Genomic DNA, 27,047 nt, shown 5'->3' with positions numbered 1-27,047 from the left:
ATTTTATAAAGCTACATTATTTATAGATGTAAACCTTACGCAGGCTGTTACAAAGCATCTCAAAGATACAGTCTGTGAAGTCAGAACTTCTGAAGGCTCGGTTATAAAGCAAGTAACGAATTAGGAAACTTTTCTTCACAGTGATCTCTACTGATGCTTTCATCAGGGTGATTTTTAGCATAGTTATGATAGCACGGAAGTCAATAGGGAAAGAAAATTAAGATATGCAGGCTTTTCTCCTGTAAAATTAAGCATGTAGTTATGCTGTTGAGGACAACAGTGGGTCCTATTTCCCTATTAAAGATGTTTCTGTAGAAGAATAAAAGCAAGACCAACAGTTCCCTTAAATCAGTAGTCACATTATCATCTCAGCCTTTTGTACTTCCTTTTAGTATGTGATGCTGTAATATAATACATTGAATAGACCTAGATACCACCTGGAGCAAGCTTATAAACATCAGTATAGGTATCAGTGGTGCCAACTTTGGACCAATACATTGTTCCTAAGTTACTTTCAGCTTGGCTATGAATTATATTTTTGGAGGCATTGTAAGGGTGCAATGAAAATCTGTCATAGGATCAGCATGATGGGATAAACCTTGGTATCCCAGTCCATATGAGCAGTCACGGTGGTGAGAAGACTGTACGCCTCTAGTACAAGTATGAGGGAGCAGTCTGCATGGTAAGAAACAAGCTGGAAGTGAGAAGGCAAAGTTACAGGGATTGAAAACTTAGGAGAATCCTTTCAGCTAGTGGTTTTGAGTGCTGTGGTGGGACAAGGCAGGAATGATGTGCTTCGTGACTTGGCACTGATGTTTGTTGGACGTGTCCCAGAGGTGTATATGGTACCTGCTGGAAGCACAGTTTAGAGCGACATATTTTCCTCTAACCTGTTCTTAGAAGAAAAAGGAGAAATGACCTTGGAATTTCTGGAAGGTTTCCAAACTTTCTCTGCAAAGATGATTGTAACTCATACACCAACCGGCGTGCTTCTCCAGGCTTTCTGTTGTGACACACAGGTTCTCCCCATTCCTCACAAACCCCTTTCTGTGCTGGGATCCCCCTTCCTCCCGAATTACCTTAGGATCTTGCAACTCCGCCATCAATATCGACCTCTTTCTCATCTAAGAATCGTCCTGCCAAAATGGCTGCCGCTGTCACAGGAACTGATAGCGCCGTGTCCTGTCATGCGCCGGGCCTCCGCCCAAGCGCAGCCCCACAAAAAAAGCCCCACAGCTTTGTCCTAGGGCGTGCTGTGGAAATCTACATCGGTTCAGAAAGGCTTGCAGGAAATCCACAGGGGCAAAGTTGGAAGCAGATCCAAGGCTATTAAGTACAAAGGCCATGCCTGAAGCTCAAAACCTGTAAGTCATAGATTTCTGGAGGCTGGGGGTGTATTTGAGGGAGGTCTTACCTTGTACATACCCCCTGCTTGTGCTTTTCCTTGTGCAGCTGCTACTGGGCGCAATAACCTGGTATTTATTTATTTGTTTGTGCTTAGCATTAGATTCACTTTAGCTTATATTTTGTCTATATGGCAAAATAATGAGTTGTGGCATAGTTTTCTTCAGTTAACATTCCATTAGAGTAGAACATGTTCTTGTTTAAAAACAAAACAAAACAACCAAAACAACACTAAACCAGCTGGTTGCTTACCAACAGCTGACTGCATTAAAAGGCACTTTTTCATTTTGCTCTGTATAGAAAATTGTTGTGGTTTTAGGGTGGATTTCCTGGCAATCGTCACAGGAAGTGGAGGTGCTGGGAATGTGTATATAGTTATTTTTTTTTTCTCAAGAAGCTCCTTGTTCTTAAAACTTCGATTTATGTGGGCTTCACTTCAAGACTGATTTTTTTTTTTTTTTTTCCCTACCTCTTCTTCCCCCCAAGTGGGAAGGCAAATCTTAGGTTCTGTGGTCCTGTGCAAGTTTACATTTAAAAAAAAAACCTCATTGACTAGATCGTTATTTCTTAAGCTTTGGCAAAATATGAGGGGCAGCAACCTGTGGTAGATACTCCGGATGAATAGAATAGAATAGCTGAGTTGGATGATTGCTGAAGTTCCCTCATAGCCCAACTGCAACTGCAGGGATCGTTGCGTAGCTTAGTGTATTGATGTCAACTGTGAGGTGCACCAGTGTTGAAAGCGAGAAGTTCAGCTCTTTTGTTAATTCTTCAGCTTGTGGGACTACTTAGTTTGGGAGGCTTTTAATGAAACCATTTCAGTTGCTCTGTGTGCCACTTCTGTGTTGCTGTGTATGTCGCTGCACAGCTAGTTATCGCTGTTCTTGAGTCTGTATAATCGGTGTGTTCCCTGCTCTATACTAACGCACTTCTTTGCTAAGCAGGCAGTTATTTCTTGTCCAGATAAGCTTTTTTTTTTTTTTTTTTTTTTTTTTTTTTTTTTTTTTTTTTTTTTTCCTCTTCTCTCCAGTTGCCCTTCTGGTAAGCATTTGACTCCAGCAGTGCAGGCTATACATGCCTCTTATCTCTCAAGACCTGAAATGACGTTTCGCGTGTCTTAGTGGTGTTAGGTGCAGTCAGACTTCACCCTGGCAGCCCTTTGTCCACCTGCAGTACTATTTAGCACAAGTTCTTGTTGTTTAGCTTTTCAATCATATGGGAAGGACTTGAAGGAGATTGGTTTGTGTGGCACAACTTTGGTATGTAGTGCTGTGTTCAGTTCTTACTTCTTGCTGATTCTGAGAACGATTTATCTCCTCTCAGAAAACAAAAGGACAATTTGATATACTTTAGACATTTTAAATACGTACTTTCCTGACTTTCCGGTATGATGAGCATGTAATTTTTATACAGGTATTTTTGAAATGATGTGAAAATCAAGGATTTATTTGTATGTTACACATAGAGCTCTTGAGTGCTTGCATGAAGTCTTGGTTGTATGATTAATTCCAGAAAGTGCACGGACTTGATGTGTTAAGTAAAGTTACATGGTTACATGCTACATGGAAGTATGTAGCCCAAGCAGAGTATTTGGATAGGTCATGTTTTCTTGTATTTTGCAACAGCAACAAACAGTGTTTAAAAACAAACAGACCAAAACAAACAAAAAACTACAACAGTAATAAAGGAAAAAAAAAAAAAGCCTACCTCATTCCACCAGCAAATTAGTTTATTACTTGTCTGTCTTCTGAAGTAGTTTTATACCTGTGATTTTTATAACTTACTGCTTGTTTTCCACAATTTTATTGTAAAGAGGAAGAATAAACCTTACAATTGAAATAGAAGCAGCAGAAGTTCTGCAGTCATTAAATATGTAAGGATCTGAAAACGAAGGAAAATTTTAAAATATAATGCTTTAAATTGTGGAGTTGTTTTATCTTCCTGACAATCTTTTTTTTAACTTTCACAAAAATTTTTGACTTTAACAAAATTTTTTTTTCCACTCTTGATTGTTGACATTTTATGAGAGCAGTAGTGTTTGTGGTGACTAGCTCTTGTGACTTTTTAGAAGTGTTATGATATTTCTTTATTTTTTACCATTAAAACTCAGAGCCAGATAGTTCTGAGTCTCATCATTCTCAAGAAATGTTGTGGCTTTTATTGTTTTAAGTACACAAATAAAATGCTAGGGGGTGGGAGGGGACAGGGACACAAAAATCTCCTTTTTATTAATTTCAAATCTGATTTAAAACATACTTTTTTTTGAGGACCTATATCATACTTTAGCTTCTGTGGTTTCTAATATTGCATTTAAGAATAGACTCAATAGCAAGGCTGTTTGTTAACCATGTGCATTTCGGTAGCGTGTAGGAAAAATCTAGAGCAGAATCCACAAAATTTACTCTGAGTTAGATAAGGCAGATGGAATTGGAGACAGGTCCCAATAATGTGAACGGTTTAAGGATCCTAACTGCTTGCAATGCCATAATTATAGATTTTTGGGATGCTGATGAAATAAAGGGGAGGGGATGAGATGACCATAGAAGGTGTGCTAAATGGAAGGAGAGAAGAACAGAAGCTCAGTAGAAGCAAAGCAAGTATGGAATTGTGCTATGATGAAGAGACTGGGGAGGAGATTGCAAGTGCCTAACCTAGCATATAGGCAGGGGAAAAAGTGTTGTCAGAATGAGTCTTTGGCTTTTTTCATCTCCTTTCTCTGTTGGGTCTGGCTGGCTTTCTCTTCAGTTTTTCTTGACTGTTAACACAGGCAGGGAATTGAAGATGCATCACTGTTTGCATATTCTGGGTGGTTTTGGGTGATTTCCCTTGCCTGGGCTCAGAAGGAATGCTGGGTGGCACATGGTATTTCGATATTGCATATCTTCCTGTTGCTGCCTTCTTCAAATCATTATTTGTACAAGTGACAAACTAGCTCCACCCTTTGCCTTCTAACTGGCATTTCAGTTCTGTTGCTTTTTTTGATCTAACCATGTTCATTCTACTTCTGTTTGCTCCCTGTGGCACTCTTCCTCTAACTGCAGTTCAGTGCTACCATGCTTGATATTCCTTGGCCAGCTGACAGCTCACTTTTCTAATGCACGTGGAGCCTAACAGTTTCATAGACAGGTACTACTTCTCGTCCTGGGCTTCTGGTCAGTAGGGCTTTTTCCCCATCCTATGTTATGAACGTTACCCTGCATGTAGATGAACAGAAGTAATGGCTTCACAGAGGGGTGTGAACTCTTCCCGTTTAAATCGCTAACACGCGAGTCTGACTAATGTTAATGTGTTCAGTCACTTACTTGTTGGCTGCTCTAGCAGAAATATTAGTCAAGCATTCTTTGATCACAAACAGCTTTAGTTTGTGGATAAATGAAATGTCACCAGTTCTACCAGCAAATCTGAGAACCTTATCCTCAGACTTGCTGTCACTTTTTCCTCAAAATGTACAAGAAATCCGTAGTTGCCAAAATTACAATTTTAAACAAATGTATGTTGTTCAGAAACATGTTACCTTAAAGTCAAAAAGTATTTTTCCAGTTGTATCTTGTATGTTCTGTTATACAGCCCAATACTTCATTCTTTATCTACTTTAGCTTTTACAATAATTCTCTGAAACAGTATGCTTGGATAGCAGATTCAGTTGAAGGCAGGTATTTTAACCCAAAATACTGCTACTCTTAATATTTGAGCATAGTTTGTAATGCACATAAATACTTGATCTATCACGTTTTAGTAGAACTTAGACCTGAGTCAGTCTGTGTTCCCTGAGTTGTAGAATGTCAAATGACAAGAGCACTTTTCTCAATCAGCGCGGTTAGAAATTCAACACAGGAACTTTCTGCATTATGTCTAAAATAATCTTGTTTGCTTTGATTAATTTTCTACTGCATATTTACATGGTTACTAGAAAATGGGGAGGGGGAAGAGAGAGATGCATGTAATCATTTTTGTAATTTTTTTCAGGTATTTTTAGCAGCAATGATGTAGCAGTATCATTTCCAAATGCAGTATCTGGCTCAGGATCTAGCACTCCCGTTTCCAGTTCTCATTTACCTCAGCAGGCTTCAGGCCACTTGCAGCAAGTGGGAGCTCTGTCACCTTCAACTGCGCCTTCTATAACTACTGTTGTTGCTGCAACTCAGGTAAACTATCACAAGAGTTTAAGTTAGCAAACAATGTTATTGACCCGCTTATTTTCAGTGTTACGAGAAGACATCATTTATTTGGGAAACAGGTTAATAAACGTATTTGTTGTGAAAATGTCATAGTGGCTAGAGTTTCCCCACAATATTACATATTTCTGTATCTGTAGAATACATAGATTAAAAAAAAAAAAAAAAAAAAAAAAAAAAAAAAAAAAAAGAAGACCGTGGAAGTATGTAATAATAATGATTATATCATGTAACCCTAAATGCTGGTTACAGTTTGTCAGTGCTCCAGACAATGTCTGTTATCAGAACAGTGTTTTGAGAAGGGATTTAAAAGAGGAAATCAGGTAAAGTTTTTGAATGTTTCATGTAAATAAAATATGGTGGTATCAATTAAAGGATGAATGGATTTATGTGGGAGAATTGAAAAATGGACAACTAATGCTAGCCTTGGCAAAGAGGAGGCCAAGGTTGGCATCTTGATAGCAAATGGAAGTTGACAGACATATCATAGTTTCGTATTCAAGGTCATACAAATAAAGGTACGTAGGTTGTGCTTGCTGAAGGGGGTAAGGGAGGAAGAGTGCAGAAGGAAGTACGACATGGTCAAAGTAATGAAATGGAACAATTATCTTGATGGTAGTATTTTGTGTGAATTTAAATTGGACAAGATTACATTTGGGAAGGCCATGGAGTATGAAGCTGTATCTGTAGAGAGCCAACGTGGTTAGTGAATATGAAGGAATACTGTATTGGGCATAATGGTTCTTGTACTTTGTGTTACTTGTATTTTGTTTTTTATTGGGAATCTGTTTTACAACTAATATATCAAATGTATCTTTTGGTGTGTGCATACAAGTCATCAGTTTTTAACTTAGAGAAACTACAGTTCTATAGACTTAAAATAGTGTATATAAACCTGAAACTTGTGTGTGTAATAGCTGTATAGCGGAAGTACTGTATGTAGACAAGTGTAGAATGCATTTCAATATCAAATGACGCTGGTAGCAGGTAGTACATACTTTAAAGTAATTCTTCTGGATTCATTTCCAAAACAAATAAGCCTTGTGTTATCCTAATGTGCTTGTGTCTGATTTCTGTATCATAACGTTGGAAACAGCTGTCTAGTTTCACCCCAAACTGGGTGACATCTCCACAGAAATTGATAAAAACCATTTTAAGGAAATAAATTAAACAAACACAAAAAAAAAAAACACGGTGCTTTTGGGAAGAGCTAATGTAGCATTGAGCTGTCGTGAGGTCAATTCAAACTCAAAACTGCTGAATGACCTCACCAGCCTGTGTTGACAATATGGTAAGAGGGCAAATGAAATTGGTGTTAGAAGGAAAACAGTTTCTATTCAAAACAGATACAGTAGACTTGAAAGAGGTAAAAGAGCAAACAATGGCAAGGACCAGCAACTTTGTAAGGAATGAGTAAATGGTGTAGGACTCCTGGCCTGAAAAGGAGTCTCTGTGATTGAATAAGCCAAAGGAATGTAAAATCAGAATTAACATGGAATAGGTAAATAAGCAAGAGCTGTACACAGTTGCTTTTTGTTTGTTAAACTCTGGAGGATAAATGGATTAAAAAAGCAATGGGACAGAACCCATATGCTGTTTCCCAACTTTTAGGACTCGCAAACCTAAATCTAGAATACCTCTGCCATAAAGAGAGGCTGAGGGAGCTGGGGTTGTTCAGCCTGGAGAGGAGAAGGCCCCAAGGAGACCTTACAGTGGCCTGCCAGTACCTAAAGGGGGCTACAGGAAAGCTGGGGAGGGACTCTTGGTCGGGGGTGTGGTGATAGGACAAGGGGGAATGGCTTGAAGAGAAAAGAGATTAGATGAGATATTAGGAAGAAATTTTTTATGATGAAGGTGGTGAGGCCCTGGCCCAGGCTGCCCAGAGAAGCTGTGGCTGCCCCATCCCTGGAGGTGTTGAAGGCCAGGCTGGATGGGGCTTTGGGCAACCTGGGCTGGTGGGAGGTGTCCCTGACCATGGCAGGGGGTTGGAACTGGGTGATCCTTAAGGTCCCTTCCAACACAAGCAATTCTGTGATAATGATTGTGTGATGATTTAAAAAAAAAAAAAAAAAAAAAAAAAAAAAAAGAAAAGAAAAAAAAAAGAAAAAAGGCAGTTGTCTGCACTGTGAAAGTGTCTTTTTTTCATGCTAAATCATGATGACCACCTGTAACTTTGTTTTTCCTGGACTCTGGGAATTTTAGTTCATGAGGTCCTTACTGGTATTTGAACAGACTTGGTCAAGAGAACCTATTTTACCACGCAGTTGTTCCTAAGTCAAGAGAACCGTTTCACCATGCAGCTGTGGACATGAATGAATATGCTTCAAGGGTGAGGGTTTACCTACTTAGTTCTGCGAGGTTTCATAAGAATGCTGCATCAGCTGTCTGGGCTCTTGTGGGTGTATTATCAGTGTTTACCCACCTCTTGACCATGAAAGTCTTCAAATAATGGTGTGCTAATGTGTTTTTTGTGTAGTGCTCTAATTAAAAGAAAATCAGCCAAGATGCTAGGCGTACCTACAATGATTACTAGTTAAGGTATAAGCTTGTGCCCCTATAGAAGGTAAAAGGTAATGGTTTAAAAGGTTGGGTTTATTTGAACTATTATTTAAGAAAGTAACTATGCTCAAAATTTGATTGCTGAGCTGTTCGGTCAGCATGACTGATGTGCAGTTGGAATAATACTAAAAATGGGAGTAGCCTCAAATATATGCAGTTAAATCACACTCCTCTAAGACTTCATTTAAGTTTTCTTTTTCTATTAGGCAACTATAAATTATGATTTTGGAGAGATCATAAATTGACAAATCTTGATGTATTTTGTATCCTTTTTTTTTTTTTTAAATTTTGGGGTGTTAGGAAATTCCAAAGAGAACGTCTTAGGGAAAAATCTACTTCTATAGATTGAGTCTCAAAATTGGCTGAACTGTTTTGACAAGGAGGCTGTGGTAGACATCTAATACAGAAAATTTTACTTGTAGCATTAGGAAAACTTGAAAGCAATACTACCCTGCCTGTATTGTTGAATAACTGCTGTGTCCATATAAAACTGAAGTGATGAAAACCCAAAAAAGTAGTACACCCCCCAGTACTGCTTTTTCCTCCAGCAACTAAACAACACTAATTTTAAAGCTTAATTTTTTTTTTTTTTTTTTTGAATCCTGGAATTCTGGTTTTTAATTCTTTGATTCTCTTGACTGGTAGGATGGGATGGCTCCCCCAGTGCTTTTTGTTTGTTTTTAAGACTGGCCTCATTGTAATCGCCTTTTCTTAGGTATCTATCTCACTTTCTGTCTTCATCCCACCCATGATTTTTATTCCAATGTAATAAATTCAGAAGAGATGATTAGCTTGTGTTCCATGCTGTGCCATAACTGAATTTAACTGATGGTGTTTCTCACCAGCTGGGAATCAGTGGTCCACTAGCTGGAAATGCGCATATATATATATACATGTATATATATACATATATGACTGATGGATTACACAGTGCAATTAAGTAGGACTTTATTAGCATGACAATGCATTTAACAATTGCAAGAGCATAAGCAAAAGACATCTTCTCTGAGAAGTATGTCTTTAACTTTTTCATGAAAATTAATGTGTGCTTTGTTAAGAAAAATCGCTTTCTTGCATTTTTGTTTTGAATATTGTCTTAATTTTTCCTTGTTAAGCCAACTCACAGTTTGGACCAACACAAGGTTCTGTTCTCAGCTTTTATTTGAAGATTTCCTTGTGTTTCATACTTGATTGTATCAAAGCTGGTGGTTACGCTGTTCTGCAACAGCCTGCTATATTGCACTTTCTGATAAGCTATTCTTAGTGACTAATACATGTTTATAACGAAAGTAGTGACCTAGGTGCCTCAGCATCTTTTGGTATTGTCCATCAGTGTTTGTTTTCTGCTTGTCAGGAAATGCTGGTCATTAGAATAATAGAATAGTTTTTTTATTTTAAATTAGTTTTAGTAAATTACCTGTTTTGTAGTGAAGGAGATGGTTGCTGCTTCGGTTAAGATTGAGATTGGTCGAGCTGTCTATTCCTTTTGGTTCCCTAAATGAGTGAAACTACCCAAGTAGTGCTCCATGCCCGTTTGTTTCTGGGCTCTCTGTGCATGCAGAATACAGCATCAGACTGCAGAAATAGAAGTAAAGGTTTTTGGCTGGGTTTTCTCTAGTCATTGGTTAATTTCTCAGACTTCATTCTTTTAATAAAAAATCATTAATAATATTTTTAGTGCAAGTAGAATATACATGTAGTGGTTTCTTTACAATAGAACCTTTTATTTTCTAGATTTGTAGCTAATCTGCTCTTTGGTGCTGGTATTGTATGAGTCAGTAATGAATGATCTTTAGGTTATAGTAATCACGGTTTATGCAGAAATTATTTTCAGAATTTCATTTTGGAAACTGTGCTCAAGTTGCAACTTTGGATTTATTTTGCCTCCCATGTGGCGGTATCTAAGGTTCTAGTGGTTGTAAGAAACAGAACCACGGGGCAGTTTGAAGCAGTATTGCACATCCCTGACACTAACCTGTCTTACAGCTACAATCCAAAGGGTTGCTTTGTGTTTCTTAGGACAGAGAGAAAAATGTTGCTAGTAGATTCTTTCTTTTCTCAAGCTTTTTCTTCCTCCATGGTTTCTATGTTGTTTTCTCCCTAAGTATCCATCTCTTAGTTTGTGCAGCGTGTTTCCTTGACCACAGAAGCAGCTAATAGAGGGAAGAAGCAGCATCTGTAACAGCAGTCCTTGTGACTTGCACAGGGACAGGGAGACTGAATAGCTGCTGTTCGTGACTTTAGTCCAGGATTTAATTGTGGTGGTGTGAGAGGTCCACTTCAACACAGTGTAATAAACTACTGCCTCGGTGGTGGAGATGTGATAATTGGGAAGGTAGGTGCTGCTACTCAGTTGCAATTCTAAGTGAAATAAGTTTGCTTTAATCACTTCCATTATCCCTGAAGTCTGTTTGGCTTTGCTCCCCTTAGGAGCAGTAGGAAAACAGCAGGGTTTTCTTTAGCATTCATATAGTGGTGGTTATCCTCTTTTGTGTGATCCAGCCTTTAGAGAGAGATAAGGCTTAATTTTTTCAATAGGTTTGGAGTTATTTGTTAACAATAGAGGAATGTGAAAGCTCAGGAATCCTAAGATCTTTTCAGATGCTGAATGTATGGCAACTGATGTTTCAGATGTTGCTGTCCTGTGGTTTTTATTTTCTCACTTTCTGAATTACTCTAGTCCCTAGTTTTGGATCTGTGTAGCCCCCTGCTCTTTCTCTACACCATTAGTTTACACTGTTTTTGTATTTTCCTATTTTAGTATTTTTTCTTCTGTCACAGCTCATCATTTGGCATTTTCTCAAGGCAACCTTCTCCTCCTTTTTCTTTTTTTTTCTTTCAAAAGAAAACCACAACACAGTAACTGTCAAAAAGCAATGCTGTTCTTAATTCTTGTGCCAGCCAGCAGAGGTTAGGAGTGACTTCGAGAGCAATGCTAACGATGCCTTCCAAAATAGGGGTGGAACGTTCTCTGTAGCTGAAATGATGATTACAAAAATACAGCTTCAACAAGTAGTCCTTACTGAAAAAGCACGTTTAGTGGGCAAGTCTTCAGAAGGCAGATTTGGCATTTTTGTAGGAAAGCATAATGCACCTGATTGATAGTGCTACTGAGTTTCCAATTGTAACAACAAATGATGGATATTATATTCTCAAATTCAGTATGGCCAATGAAGATGCTCCTCCACCCATTTCTGTATCCCAGTCTTCTTCAGAGAAACATACCCTCTTTCCTATTCTTCTCTGCTTATTTTTTTAATGTTCAGCTTGAAGTAAATGTGAGGAAGGGAAGAAAGTTTCAGGATAACTGATGTGTGCTAGAGCTGGGCAGGTAAAAATGTAAGTCTGTTTAAATGAAGTTTCTGGGCCATCCTTTCTGTGGGTGCTCTAGAAAATGGTAGGTCTTGTTAGCTGTCAGTGCTTTAATGAGCTTTTCTTCAGGGGGTAGAAAAAAAAAAAAACATGAAAAAGGACAAACTGTCCTCAGTTGTAGGATGCTGTGACATGACAGACGTGATAATCTCGGACTTCAAGTAACCTGCACTAGATGGTTGGTTGCTTAAGTGGGCATCCTGCTTCAGTCCCAAAGGTACACATCACAACCACATGTGATGGCTGAAGTTAAGGATTTAGTATAATGCACATGTGGACGGCTTTGGGTCAGAACATCTTAAGACTTAGAACTAGAGGTGTTAAAATCATCTCAACAGACTTATTTAAATAGAATAACCCTTCCTTGCTGTGCAAAAGAATTTATCCTAATTATGGTAAATTTAGCTGTGCAATCAAGGATAATTTCCATAACTTGGGAAGACCCTTATGTTGTTTTTATATTTCTTCAGGTCAATTTCTGAAGTCTGTTTCCTAATACAGAAATAACAGCTGTTGAATGCTTGAATAGATGTTATGATGTCCAGAGTGCAGTTAAAGAGCAGAAATCTGTACAGCCAAGCCTAGTGACTTGGCTGGGTCCTTTATATTGTATAACAGTTATTATGCCTTATAATGAAACCTCTTAACCCCTAGGAATCAGTCATTTATATAAGCATTGATAGTGCTTATGGTAATACGTTATTTTTTCTCAAATTTTTCCAAAATATATTACCTCTGGTGATCATGACATCAGGTCATACCAGGGTTTTCCTTTCTTTGATAGTAAATCAAATATATGATCTTTCTTGCAGATAAGCACTTTGTTCTGGTTTCTGTTTTTTTAAATTCTTTCTTAAGATGATTTGCTTTAAATTTGAATGGTAATTAAAAATAGAATAATAAATCATCTCGCAATTATGATACTGCGTGGTTTTAAGCAGCATGCTTCCAGAAAAAGGAAATGATATCCTTACAGTGATACTGTAATTCTCTAATAAATAGACGTGGTGGATACATGGAAACCACTTAACATATTTTATGTGACTATCAAAACACCTCTTGGTGATAAGATCTCTCAGAAGAGGCTCCTAGCTGTGGGGTCAAAGGTAAAATATCAACATGTATCACGGAGTGTTTGGATGTGGAGATTATTCTGTTCTCTTTATCCCTAAACTTAAGGAAAAAGGGAAAAGCAGCAGCAGCACATTCAACAAAAAGAAATCATTCTTAAAAAAGTACGCTGCTCATCCTTGGAGCTCTGCCAGAGGAAGCTGCCAATGCTGGTAGATTTAGGAAGTGTTCTAAACGCATCCCTCAGTGTGCTTCAGACAGAAAGGGGTTTGGTATTGTGGTGTAAGTTTTCAATGCAAAACAGTGATTTTCCTTCCCAAACCACTAGACCATGTTTGTGTCACAGCCACTTAAATTTAAGAGACACAGAGAAACAAAAAACGTAAAAAAGAAGGATGCTGGTAAAGATTTTGTCATCTCAATTTTGTCTGTCACTTAAAAGCTGTTTTAATTCTTTGTTACTTCTAGGCAAAATGGGTAAAAATCCAATTTTCCTTTCATTCGATCTGACTGGGGATTTTTGGGGTGGGGGTGGAGGAGAGTAGCAAGGAGGAAGAATTTACAGCCAGAGGGAAAATTCCTTCTAACATGTGACCCAACTAGAAGAACAAAGGGATCATAGTTGCAAGTAATCTAGTATTTAGCCCAATTAAAATCCTTACTTTTTATTTTCCCCTTGCTTCAGTTAGATTGCATGAGTGTACGCGAAGGCAATACCCAGGTAGCCTGAGAGGCAGTTGCAGGATCTTGCGCAGCGCTGCATGCTGAGACAACTGCATCAACGTTTCGGGCTAGCAATAAATGTTTTCTGCCTTTGAGCTGAAGCTTATTTAGCTTGGCTTATCTGGTGCTGCTGTAGCAACCATCAGTCTCCAGGCAACTGAGGCACATTGACCTCTTCGTTGAACTGAGTGTAGCACTACTTCAATTTAGCTGCCTGAGACAATAGTAATGGTGGTGAATGTGAAAAATGTGAAATTTTCTAGTCCGCATGCAATGGGAAGAATGATGATTGTAAAAAAATATTAGATGAGACCAGTTGTTTAGCTTTGACTTGAAATAGATTGCAAGTTTATGTAGCATCTATCCTTTGTTACAGGCTGCAAAGTTCATTGCTGAGGCTGCGTCCTTACAGGCCTTGTGTAAAACGTTGAGTGTCTTGCAAATGTTTCTACACAGCAGCAATTCTGCTGCTATGGGTGTCCATTTCATCACTTAAACTGCAAAGACTGTTGAGCTTTATTTAGAAATTTTCAATGTCAAGATGTGTGAATAAAGAGCTGATTTATTATTACTATTTTTGAAAATACAGACATTCTTGAAGGTAGTTACTTCTCTCAGATTCATTATTTACCATATTATGAGTGTATCTCACTAAGAGGGATTTCTTTGGGATACTTGTGAAGAAAACAGATTACCCTGTGGGTATGCGGGTCGGTTTCCTAATCGAGTCGTTCTCTCTGCTAGTCAATACGAAACTGAAATTGGGATTCCTGACGCACAGGTTGGTGCTCTTAAGGAAAACAGGTTAGTGGGCAGAATGCTGCTTCCGTTGTCTGTGTAGAGCGCGTCCAGGTTAAGTGCTGTGGAGACAGAGGCGGATGGAAAGGATGGAGGAACAAACTTGAGGTAAAGGGGATTTGTGTTGAAATGGTAGCTCTGGTGGCATTTAGTTTGTGCAGGGGGTGGAGGGATCCCAGAGTTTTATCGTTGTAAAACCTCCTTTTGAAATAAAAGGGGGGAGGGGAAGGGAGGAGGGAGAAAAAAAGTTTGACTTTTAGTGAGGTAGCTTTCTAGTAAATTTTTGTTCAGGCCTATTTTTTAGTGTTTAATTCTTAAATAATTTGCAATGGCCTAAAATTTTACAGTATCCAGTTTAGTTAATGTACAAGAGACCAGTAAACTGGTTCTACCATTGAGGTTATAGCTTTTTCCCATTATTGGAAGAGAGGCCTTCTACCCATGTGGTTTTTAATGACTTGATGTGCCCTTGTTGTACAGTGGGCAGAGGTATAAATTAGTTTCTGTAGGTGTGCCATTAATTTTTCATTTTGCCTTTCAAATCCCACTGAGTTTCCCAGTTGCATTCATTCATGCCTTTCTTGGCAAATATTTGAGTGCTCTTGTTTGAAGGTTAGATGATTTCATTTAATTGAAGGATTTATTTGTACATTTAATCAAAACAATTGATTCTCAAAGACAGTATTTGATTATTTGCTTGCTCATAAGCAAGAGTCTTCATCACAGTTAAAAGTTCAAAGTATTTATTTGTGCTAGTAACATAAAAAGTAATAATGATGTGAATAATATATCCATAGGATGATTTACAAGTCACATATACAGTTTTCCTAACAGATTTTAATTATAGTCATTTACACATTTGTAATTGAATGCTTTTTAATTGAAAAGTTGCTTTTTATTCAAAGATATCACAAAACTATTTTCTGATTTCCTTTTAATTTTTCCAGCATCTTAATCAAGCTTTTCTATTAATTATTTTATTTTAGCCAGTTAGTGAATTCTTTTTGTGTATGGTCCAATTAATTTCAGAAAATTGCACCCTTATTGCACTTGTTAAAAACAAAACAAAAACCCACCAAACTTCAAGGCCTTTAATGTTCTTGATGGTAATGGAGGCAGTATGGGATGGGTTATCTTTTCAATCCCAGTATTCCTTTTGGGGAATGAATGAGTAACAGGTCATAGTAAATGTTGGGGGTTGATTCGTATTGTTGATGAATGCGTGATGGCAAATGAGGGGAGATCAGCTGAAAAAAGTTGTGTGCAGTTTCTGCTTTCAGTTATCACTCTGTAGGCTGTTTTGGTCAAGAGGTCAGTATGATAGTTTGCTTAAAAGTTATGTTCAACCAATAAATAAGGAAACGAATACAAAAATTCAAAAGGTATAAAGGAAGGCATTGGTTCAGTTGAAATAAATCACTGGTATTTATCATGATGCATTTTAAAATTATTCTTTTGTGTTATTCGTTTTGAAAAGTCATATGATGGTTTAAAAAAAACCCACAAAGCAAAGCAGAAATCCTTCAGGTATTTTTTTTTTTCCAATGGAAGCAAGGTCTAGATAAAATTTTGAAGCATATTCCATATTTGTGGTGAGTTGATGCAAGAGTTGAATTGCAGCAGTTGATTTAGCAGAACTCTCTCTTGGGGCTCCTAGAAATTTTGGTCTGTTGTTGCAGTTAACTGTGGTCTGACAACCCTTATGGTGGTGTGTTTGCCATCCCATATGAAGACTTAACAGAAATCAGAGAAGGCAAGTAATGATGTGGAGGGTTCCCCTCCACATCTCTTAAATGAAGTTAAAGAAGATACCAAAGGTACTGAAAAAGGACTTGATAGCAAGGCAATTCTTCCATTGCCTTGGATATCCAAGAAAAGCCAACTTCTACGTGCTCTGCACAGTGTGATTGGCTTAAAAAAATCTAGGGATAAAATCACCTTTCTTTGTCCAAATTAAGCTAGGAGACACAAAAGGCCACGTTGCTTTTAGAGGTATCACTTGATAGGCAAGCTCTTTCCACTTCTCAAGAAAAGCAGCTGATTTGTATGTATGTATATTATCAATTTTTATTTAGCATCATGTATATAGCATGAATATGTTTCAATATCTAAGCTCTTTCTTATTTCAATGTAGGCTATAATTCTGCTGTTATTTTTCAGATAAATGTTACTTGCCATTGACCAAAATACATTAGTCCGAAGTGACTTACAGAAAAAGCATGCTGACCTTAATATTTGGTCAAGACCTTGAATTTCCTTCCATCTTTCGTGAAGCCAATCAGTTGCATGCACTAGTAACTAGTAATCTTCCCGAAGTGTAGCAGAACACCCTAAAATATTTAGCTTGCAATTTCAACTGCACTGATTATTTTATACTCTTCTCAGAAGTAGTTACCAATACAGCTTGTCGAAGTTTGCTTGGTTTTGGTGATATCTTGTGCTCTTGATCTCTTCAGCTTATGTTAATAGGAATTGTGGGTTGTTCTGTGCTTTCTATCACAGCATCATGCTGTGGTTTAAAAACAAAAACAAAAAAACCCGTATGATTAGTAAATGTTATGACCCCAAGCATGTAAATCAAAAGGGTATAGTCAGTGCAAGAGCAATGATATGTTTTTATTATAAATGGGAAATAAAAATGTCCTTTCAAGTTACTCTTGTTCAATATGTATTGGCTGGAGTAGGTAATTGAGTGATGTCACGAATTTGAAAGCCTCATCGTACTATAATGCAAAACTACAATTTAGCAATGACTGTTTTAAAGCGGAAGGGCAAAGGTATGTTGATTGGATGGAAGCTGATTAAGAAGCTGTCTCGGAATTGGTTGTGGAGGCCATCCTTGTTGTCCTATGGTGAAAGGAGGAGAGTTCAGTAATGGTTTAACTACAATTAAATCCCTCCCCTTTCTTTCTGGAAGCTCAACTGTAGGCATTTCAGCATTAGGCTAAACAATGGTTTTGAATATGTTAAGCCCCTAACAATTAGGGTGCAGTTTGGGGCATTGAATAATGTGGAGTGATGCAATTGAACCTGACAGCTTCAACAGTCAGCCTACTCATGGGACCTGAAAGTTGTTCACACTTGGTTTCATCTCTCATCACACGCTGAGTATTAAAACCTTACTGGTGTGGAGCTGAGACAGAAATGAGGCCTGTTATCAGAAAATATTTTATAGCATAGAACTTGAAAGGAACAGGGGAATTGGTGTACTCCAGGGTTCTCCAGTTTTTGGGACCTGATGCAACTGTGTGTAACCTAAGCATTGATGCATTCTCCCCTCCCGTTTGCTTTTTGGCTTAAAAAATATTTAACTTTTTACATAAGGCAATTGTATTCCCTGGAAAATTAAAGAAATGTCCAGAATGCTAATGCAAAACTTCATATTCACGGTGTTATATACTAAAATACAATTTCGAAGTCATGTAAACGTTAGAGGAATCCAAAAGTATTTTAAATATTCCACAGGATATTGATACGTACTAGTTAAATCCAGCTAACTTGGAAATGCAGTCCTTTGATTAGAGGAATACCCTCTCCTTCCTGCAGCAGAGGAAGTGTTTTTAGGCATCCATCAAATATTGGGCATTTATTCCTATTGCAGTCGGGCACTCTGTGAATTACAACGTATCTTCTTTCTGTGCTGTTCTGCTGCTTATTGCTTTACTGATTTATTGAACATGCCATAAATGAAAGCAGTGTATTATATACCTCTTGATGGGCTTAAATCCTTCTGCAAAAATCTTTTGGAGAAAATTTGCAGCCTTTTCAAAATACCTACTTAGCAGCCTCTTTATTAGTTCGTCCATTTTGATCGTGCGTTGTGTTGACTGTTTAAATGGACTCGGTTGGAACAAAGACTCCTATGCCTTTAAAAGTTCTGGATTTTAGAGCTTGTTTTAGTCCTGTGACCTTAATATGTATTGACAGGATGATTGCGCATTTTTAATAAATGCTTGCTACAGCTTGTTTCAACTGTGAGTGAAACATGAAGCTCCTATTTCACCTTTAAATAATGTAGTACTCCTCCACCTCCTCTACTCTCCTGTCAGATGAAGTCGTCACATACATAATAAAGCTTCACAAATCGTTATTCTTGTCATTTTACATTGCCATTTAAAAAAGTATTTCCATTTTTTTTATTTACCTCCAGCTTACTTGAACAATTTTTTTTCTAACGTGACTTTCTGCTTGGAGAGCTGCACGGGACCCGTGATGTCACCACAACTTCCGTACTTCCAGCGTGTTGTGGGACACCTTGGCTATTATTTTAAAGTATAAACAGGGGTTAAGTTTAGGGTGAACCACCACTTGTGAAAAAGATCAAGTTCTTAGATATTGTTTAAATCATGCTAAGTCTTTTGATCTGTTATATCAGCCCACTTGGCAAACATTGTTTAATTCCTTTGATGTCTTCTGTTTTGTGATGTGATAGTTACTCAACAGACTTCAGTGACTCCTTTCAAGATACTGAGATACTTTTTAGAAAGTTCTTAAAGCTATTCGGGCATGTTTCAGTCAAATAAATGTCTGTTCTCCTTGCTGATTATAGCTGCCCTGCCATTATGAATTAATATATATAGTTGTTACTGTACAGTTTTAAGCAGCCTTACAGTGAACTACACAGGAGGAGAGTAACAATACAGCAGCTTCTGTGTAACACATGAGCAGTAAAGTTACTAGAATTAAGAAAAATCTTTTATAGAAATATGCTAAAACTAGACACCAATAACATTATGCTTGTAGTGTAAGAACTAGCAAGCTATTTTAGAATTCATAATCACAACCCATTTATTTATATTAATAAGAGTGTGTAGATTTTTAATTTGCTAGCCTTGTCTCTTAGATATGGAAGCAAATTATGGCTGTATCTTAACATGTTGTTCTCTAAGATTTCTTCAGCGAAAGAGGCTTTTTTTTTTTTTTTTTTTTGGAGAGGAAAACAAGGAAAATTTACTAATGAGCAATAGTAGTTGATTTGAAATCACTCTGTGTGCTTATGTTGAAGAAAACAGCAGGAGTTGTGCACTCTTGCCTTCTGCATCAGTGTCACAGTCCTAATACATATTGTATTACTGGGAGCTGTTGTGTCCAGGTAGGTGGAAATGCCCATGTTATTTTAAGGCTTAAAATGAATTGAGATTAATTCTACTGGAGACAGGCAGTTCTGTTTTTTTTAAAAAAAAAAAAAAAAAAAAGAGCCAGATTTGAAGTGAAACTGCAGTTCTGTGTCTAGCAATCTCGCACATACCTTTAAAATGAGAAGTGAAAAAAGCCTCATCATTGTAAGTAATTACTTGTGGCTTTTCCGAACTTCGTGACAGTAGAAGAATGCAAGTATCAAGCGCAATTTCTCACCAGTATATAGTAAATAAAGCATCATTGAAAACAGTTGTGTGAATTCATAAAAGTCCATTCATCAAGTTTAATATGTTGGCTGAAAGCCAAAACTTAATGGTAGTGTGTGATTCTTTCCAGAGACATAGTTTATACTCTGTAATATTTTGCTGTAATAACCAGTATGTTTCCCTCGTCTCTTGTGTGCAGTTAGACATGTCAAAATGTCCCACAAATTGAGTTCCTTACTGTTCACCTTTTTTTTTTCCATTTCTCAAAAAAAAAGTTTCCTTTGTAAAGGTTGTTTACTTGCTCTTAAAATGTTCGTTCTAAAATGTAAGATCACACAGTTGTGTATCTGTGGATCCCCCCCCTCTGAATATTGCAATCTTTTTTGTTTGTTCTGAAATAAGTCCTTTTGTCAGGTAGGAAAATGCCTTTTTAATAAGCAGCACTGCCTTTTTTTTTTTTTCTTTTCTTTGATTGCTTGTCTCTGAAACTCAGCGTTTGACACAAATCTTTTCTTCGAAAGGGGAAAAAGCATAAGCGGCCAAGGAGGAAGGTATTTTTATTGCGTTGGATTATGCAAGATTTTGGCCAGCCTCCTTAGCTTCATCTGTTTAAGGGTTCATTTTCGCTTGTTTGGCACAAGTCCCAGCAGAGACCTTCAGAATTGTGGTTAGCAACATGAATGAACACAAACTTTGGGAGCTCTTCAATAAGTAGAGCTGGCCCGCGGCCAAAAATACAGTCCCTTATATGGGGTCAGGGCAAAGCTGGGATTCGTTGAGCCCCCTATTGTATAGAAAACATACTTGTAATGGTGTTTGCGTTCTTGAAAATAAAAACAAAACACAACAAAAAAACACCAGGCTTCCGAAGTCTATCAAAATAGGAAGTAACAAAATAGTGTGCAGGTTTTACTAATGACGGAGCAGAGCAAAGGAAATATGGCTCGGTGTAGTTAAACTATAGAGCTGAAAGTTGGACCTTTTGACCTCCACAGCCGGCTTGTGATGTAAGGAACCCGAGCATTTGTGAGACATCTGTTGTCTACCTGCCCTTATTTTGTAAATGGTTTAATAAGATTAAATAATTAGTAGGATAACCACATGGTCGCCATGCCACTAAGTCCTAGCACTGAGTGCATACTTGGGGATTGCAAGGGGGTCTGCCCACCCTGTTCCGTGGTGGGTGTTTTAAAATGCAATTTAGGTCTTGTAATATTTGCTACAATAAACATTTACTAGAAGTTTTTAAAATGAACATATATACCAAAGGCTGTACTTTAATACTGGATGTGTTTTGAAAATACTGCAATTCTATTTCCGCACTCACATATGGAAAATACATTTTTCTGTTGAATGCATTCCATTTTTTTTTAAAGTTAACGTTAAAAAAAAATATACAAATTACTGTGCAGTAGGAAGACTTCTTGAAAAATATATTCAGTATTCCTCCCCATTTTCAAACAGCGATTCAAGTTTTAATTGGTTTCTTGCAGGCAAACACACTACCTGGATCTTCTCTCAGTCTGCCTCCATCCCACATGTATGGCAATAGGCTGAATCCCAATTCAGCCATGGCAACACTTATAGCTCAGACTGAAAACAGCCAAGCAGGTAAGCTTCCCGGTGGTGCTGGAAAAACGGTGATACTTTATGGACTTCAGTATTTTTAAAAAGATTGTTTATTTTTGAACTCTGCCCAGCATTTGGTTATTAAATGTCTGTATAAAGTTACACGTGCTGGAAGTAAATTCTTGGTTGTGCAGAACCGCTTTTTTCTTTTTCTTTTTTTCTTTTTTCTTTTTTTTTTTTTTTTTTTTTTTTACTGTCTGAAATGTAAATGTTTAAGCAGAGCCATCAGCAGGCAGGAATGCAACAATGTCTCCTGTGACTTCTGTGATTGATGTGTTCAGTTCTTAGCTCTTTGCAACGAGAGTAACACAGCTCTGGGTTTTGTCGTGAATAGTTTAAACCTTTATTTGCATAATTCATGAAATTGCATTACATACAACTTGGGGTGAAAGAGATCCGTTAGCGAACTTCTGCAGCATTCAGTAATCTTGTGAATATTTACCGATTGACATTTGGTAACATTCGCTCTCCTCTCCAGTTTTAATGAGCCACTGGATTTGCTTTGTTTCATTCCATCCGTTCGGATTTGTTGACATGTCGTAGTAGTCATGCCTGTTTGGGGGAAGGGAATGAGTTTAGCAGTTTACCAAGAATGGATCAGTCATGTCTTTGCCCTCCGAGAGGTCGGGGGTCACTTGACTCAGAATAGGGGGAGGGCAACCTTGAAGGGGGCAGATAGGGTTATTTTATTGAGAGGCCATAGGGAAAATAACCCTTTTGAGTCCTTCCAAGCAAAACGTTTTTGTATATTTAATGAGGCCTTTTTTGTTTGTTTTACTACCTTTTTAGCAAGGGACTTTCCTATACTTCTGCTTATAAATAGGAATTTGTGAATTACACGCTTTCATAAAGTTTTCAGTAAATTTGCAGAATAACACGTGCTTGTTAGGCGGTAGTGGTAAGTTTAATGTGTTACGTATTTTATGAGTTGTTTTGGGATGCAAAGTGTTAAAAAAAAAAAAAAAAAAAAAAATACGGAGCATCAGGATTTGCTGTGATAAGCATACAGATTAGCTGTCCACAGCTGTGATTCATTACTTTCACCGTAGAAATTAAAAGTGGCTGAGGGGAGGGTACTGCAAATGCAAACCACGCTTCTGTGCTGTAAAACTGAAAGGAATGAAAGAAGGGAACATAATCCATGGCCTGGTACAGCCTCAGAAATGTGTAAGGACAACACCTTACATGCTACAGTTCAGCAATCTTAAACTAGTTATGGATTCGCTCTTCAGCGCTAACTGCGGAGCGAAGTTAAGATTTAAGATATTTTAAAAATATCTACATCAGCTTTAAAACCCTTATCTAAGAAGAGGCGATTTATCAGCTGTGAAATATTTACACTGCAGATCAAGATCTTGGAGATAATAGCCGCAGCCTCGTTGGCAGAGGAGGTTCGCCCAGAGGAAGTCTCTCACCACGGTAAGCGTTATTTACATTGGGGAGTGCAGGCAGAGGAAATGTTTTAAGATTTGGAAACTTCACTGTCTTTTTAGTAGTAATACGTAAGCGTTTTAAAAGCCTGTATGTATAAATATATATATCAAAAACCCTAACATGTCCAGATAGCTGAAAATGGTCTGAAATTTACTTTTATGTTGCTGAAATCAGGTTTACAAAGGAAGGCCTTACGAAACGGAGATTTGCTTTAAAGGGATTTATTTATCATTTAATCCACACATACTACCTCCTCACAATACAATTACCTCCTCAGATTTATTATTGTAATTACATTTTATTCAAATTTGCAAAAGTCCAAAAACCCATAGACTTGAAGACTACAAAGATCACAGTTAAAAGACTGTCTGAGAAATTAACTATTAGTAAACAGTTTGAAACAAATTTCCCTCACCACGTCAAATATGCGGGGATTCTTAGCAGGGGAAAAAACAACACTTTTTGTTCTGCAATTCACCTCTACTGCAGGAGGCTGATATAAGAGTTCTGGTGCTGGAATTCTATCAAATTACTTTGATTTAAAATATTTACTGTTAAAATTTCAAATTTGCGTATTAAATACTTCAGTAATATTTTCCATTTATATATATATATATATATATATATAGAGAGAGAGAGAGAGAGAGAGAGTGTACATCTTTTTGTTTTTAAGGGTTTCATTTTCCATTTTGGATCTTATGTTGATTAGCTTATGTATTGATATTAGATTTTTTTTTTTTAACCGAGGGACTAAGCGTAGGAATTTTATCTTAAGTAATTTTAGTACGGCTAAAAAAATGTAGTTACACAGATACAGCATTGTGACAATGAATTTTATTGTTACACCCTGTGTTCATTGTAGTAATTGATAATGAATATCTCAAATTAGGTAATTTAATGTACATGTCTTGTTGATCTTGTGTTAGATTCCTTAATTAATCAAAAGACTTCTTGTTGAATTGGGTGAGAATGTCCATTATAATACTTAAGTGGTGTTACCTATTCATGAACTGGCTTTTAAGATTTCAAATGCATGTTCCTTCTAAAGCAATAAATAGAGAATTTACAAATTAGGTTAGACTCTGTTCTTTGTATAAAAATGTGTATTTATATTACCATATAATGACTTATATAAATAAGAAACATGCCTATATATATCTGCAGAAGTAGGTTAGAGATTTTTGCACAGGGAAATGCCCCACAATTAGGAAATTCCAGACCCTTGATATTATGTAATCATTAAGTAGTCTTCGTATGCACATGTGTTGTGGTAATTAGAAGTTTTAGTGCTTATTCAGTTGTTTTGCAGAGGCCTGGGTGTCGTATGATCCGAGGTGGCCAGAGTTGTTATTCGGGCTGGCTCTAGACAGAAAATTTCAAAAGCTAAACTCCTTAAATATGTTTTTAACTCATATTTAAAACACTTTTATTGGCTGTATGCTCAGGGTATGTGTAGTCCAGTGTTTATAATATAATTAGATTTCAGCTGATTTTCATTAGCATCGTAAAGGAGAACTACACGATTCAAAAGCCATCTCAGAGCAGACTTCCATCCAGATCTACCTTAAATCTGGGGGGGGAATCGCTACTGTATTTCTGAAATTGAAAGATGAAAAAAATCAGCCTGAAATATCTAGCATGAAAAAAAAAAAAAGAAAATGTACCTGTGTAAGTTCACTAGCCAGGAAATTTTACTGCTGGTCTGCAGTGTGTTTCTAGCTATTTAACATAGCCAGCGCCTAGCGATCTGCTGCTGTTGCACACAGCATGCAGTCGCTTCTGAATTGTTTAGGTAATTCCTCACTGTCCTGAGTTAAATAAATAATTAACTTTGGATAGTTAAAATACGGTTTATGGTGAATAAAAAGCTAACTCTGAAAATCTGCTATCTGAAAACTTTGCGATGTTACTTGCACTATGTATTATAAGTATTTTTCCTACAAGTTATGATTTGTCCCTTTGAAGCTTATGAGATTCATAAATACCACTTCTCCAAAAGAATAGTGATTTCAAAATAGCTGTTAAAAATACAAACATTCGAGGAAAGAAGTGTTTGCTGTTGATGACAGCTGATTGCTCCCTTCTCAGAAGATGCGTGTGACTCATGAGCTGTGTGGTCATTTCAATTTCATATTGCTGTATCTTTGTACCCCCACGTAATCAGAGTTTGATATTTAAGCTCTCATGGTTAAAATTGTTATATAGAGAATATGAAATATGTGTGAAATACAAATATACAGGGGATATGTGAGCAGTTTTTATTTTGTAAAGGAATTGCTGCTTTTCCCAAGGTAGCGCTTAAACTCTTTTCACCCAACGCTTCACCTTAAATTTAAGAATGTGTTTCGTAATACCTGCGTTGTTATACGTATATATGCCTATATCTAAATGCAGATCACTTGTGATACTACTTAAAATTAATACTGTAAGAGTATGGATAGTATACCCCAAACAAAAAACAGTTGTGAAAGTAAGCAAGATGTGAAACACGAAACAGAGAAGGGATTGCCATGTCAGTGACTGCATCAAAGCTTCGCATACAGCACATTTATAATACAACTGGAAAAGAAAATCAAATACTGTTTGGAATAAGGATTCAAACCTAGTGTGCAGAAATGATCATATATAAGGGGTGAAGTAGATGATCATCTCTAAGAGGATTGATTGACTAATGTTGATAGAGAAGTCTAGATTTTTTTTCCCCCTCTCTAAAAGCTTCCAAGGAAGGGTTGGGAGTTTATGTAGTTGTATGTTGCTTTATTTTATGCTTTTATGAAGTCGACAGGAAACGGTCCTAAGCCCAACAAGACTTTTTGTCTTTTTTTGTTGTTGATTTTTGCTTCATGTGGAATAATCTGTTAGGGCAGTGTTACGTGCCTGTAAAAGTGCATGCAGAGAAGTTGCTGGGGTGTGTGTGTATGCTTTTTGCTTGTTTGTTTAATTTGAATCGGTTGTTTGTGCAGAGTGTAGTACATCTGTTCAGAATGTTTCTGCATAAACTTCCATTCTTATCACTTCAGCATGTCATGTAAACAACTAGTTTTAAGGCTGTGTTTTTCGTGTCTGTGCTGACCTGTTAAATGCTGTGGAGTTGTCATCTCTTGTCAAAAAGCACTGCCTTGGTTACCCATTCATCAGACTTCTTTTAACAAGTGTTGCTTCTCTTTCATCCTGTATGCAAAAGAGGAATATTTACAAATACCTACAGAGCTCTTAAGTCACCTACTTAAAACCTTTTCTCATAAAAATCACTTTGCTCTGGTGCCTACACAATGCTTGACAGTCATTAGGTAGCTAATGTGCTGTGACCACCGCTTATTACACTAATCATAATTAACACACTGATTTCCTGAGTGCTCTGTGTTGGCCTGTACTGGGACCGCGGTGGTCTTGTTGGTAAGTTTGCGCTGTGTTGAGCAGTACAGCTGCGATCCTCTGTTGGGGCAAATATTTATTACTACAGTAATAGCAGATACATAAGAACCTGGATTTCAGCTCACTCGAGTTTAAAAACAAACAAATAAGAAAACCCAACAACTTTTAGTGGGCCTTGGTGTTGATTCTGTATGAGGGGTATGCGTACAGGAGGCCAGAATTACAGAAATACACTGAGGGTCAGCTCACAGGTTAGATTTTGCCCTATGCAATGAAAAAGAAGACTTTTTGTAGGACTTGAGGTTATCTTATAGTGGCTGTATGCTGAATATTTGATTTTCTCCTGGACAAGAAGAGGCATGTTGCAAAGGGATTATTCTTTAAACTATGTGTGATTGTAAGCAAAAAAGAAAAAATGTACTTGAAGTGTGCGCAGGACAAGCAGAGGACAGCTTCCATTGTGTTCCTTATGAAATAATATTTTCCTGTAGTCCTTCAAAAATCTGTTTTTACGTTACTTTTTTTTAAGAACAAGTTAGGCAGCGCATTTATATGACCTTTCTGTGTGGAAGTGCTATTCTGTGCTAGTCTGTACGCAAGAAGTTATGTGTTTTCCTGGTATAAATTCTCATGCTATGAAATATTATCATTATTATTTAAATCCAAGCCTTAGTACTGAGAGCCAGGAGTTCTGGCTGATTTTGGTGAACTAGCTTAGTCTTTGAGGTGTGTAGATGCTAAGGGCAGATACAAGGTAAGAAAAAACTCAGCAGGTTTTTGCTAATACATTTCCTTAAATCATTTTATTTTAAACAATACATTGCAATATTTTCAACAGATCCCCTGTAAGCAGCTTGCAGATTCGCTATGATCAATCAGGGAACAACTGCGGGGAAAACTTGCCCCCAGTAGCAGCCAGCATAGAACAGCTTCTGGAGAGGCAATGGAGTGAAGGACAGCAGTTTTTACTCGAACAAGGCACCCCTAGTGACAGTAAGTACTTGCGTTCTGTTCCGGCACTGTTTTGTTACCTGTGTTGCTCTTAATTGCCGCTCAGGTGTTGTCCAAGATTTTTTTAAAGGCTTATTTTCTGTTGTGAAAAGAATTATAACTGTGGTGTTGCTTTGCAACCTAGTTCTTAGTGTGGCAGTTGGCTTCAGTA

The 27,047-nt window shown here is 37.4% G+C and overlaps 1 protein-coding gene across 3 annotated transcripts in view; it reads left to right on the top strand.

Moving 5' to 3' along the window:
• Window positions 1-27,047, top strand: part of MLLT10 (MLLT10 histone lysine methyltransferase DOT1L cofactor) — a 117,509-nt gene that overhangs the window by 76,992 nt on the left and 13,470 nt on the right. For all 3 annotated transcript variants that reach the window (XM_032181515.1, XM_032181513.1, XM_032181516.1), the window contains 4 exons: window positions 5,371-5,549; window positions 20,941-21,058; window positions 22,423-22,495; window positions 26,724-26,878. In XM_032181515.1, coding sequence (XP_032037406.1) covers window positions 5,371-5,549; window positions 20,941-21,058; window positions 22,423-22,495; window positions 26,724-26,878 — 525 coding nt within the window. The remainder of the gene's footprint in view (window positions 1-5,370; window positions 5,550-20,940; window positions 21,059-22,422; window positions 22,496-26,723; window positions 26,879-27,047) is intronic.

Source organism: Aythya fuligula, chromosome 2 (assembly GCF_009819795.1).
Source record: "Aythya fuligula isolate bAytFul2 chromosome 2, bAytFul2.pri, whole genome shotgun sequence".
Taxonomy (NCBI): Eukaryota; Metazoa; Chordata; class Aves; order Anseriformes; family Anatidae; genus Aythya; species Aythya fuligula.
This window is presented reverse-complemented; position numbering and strand designations above follow the sequence as displayed.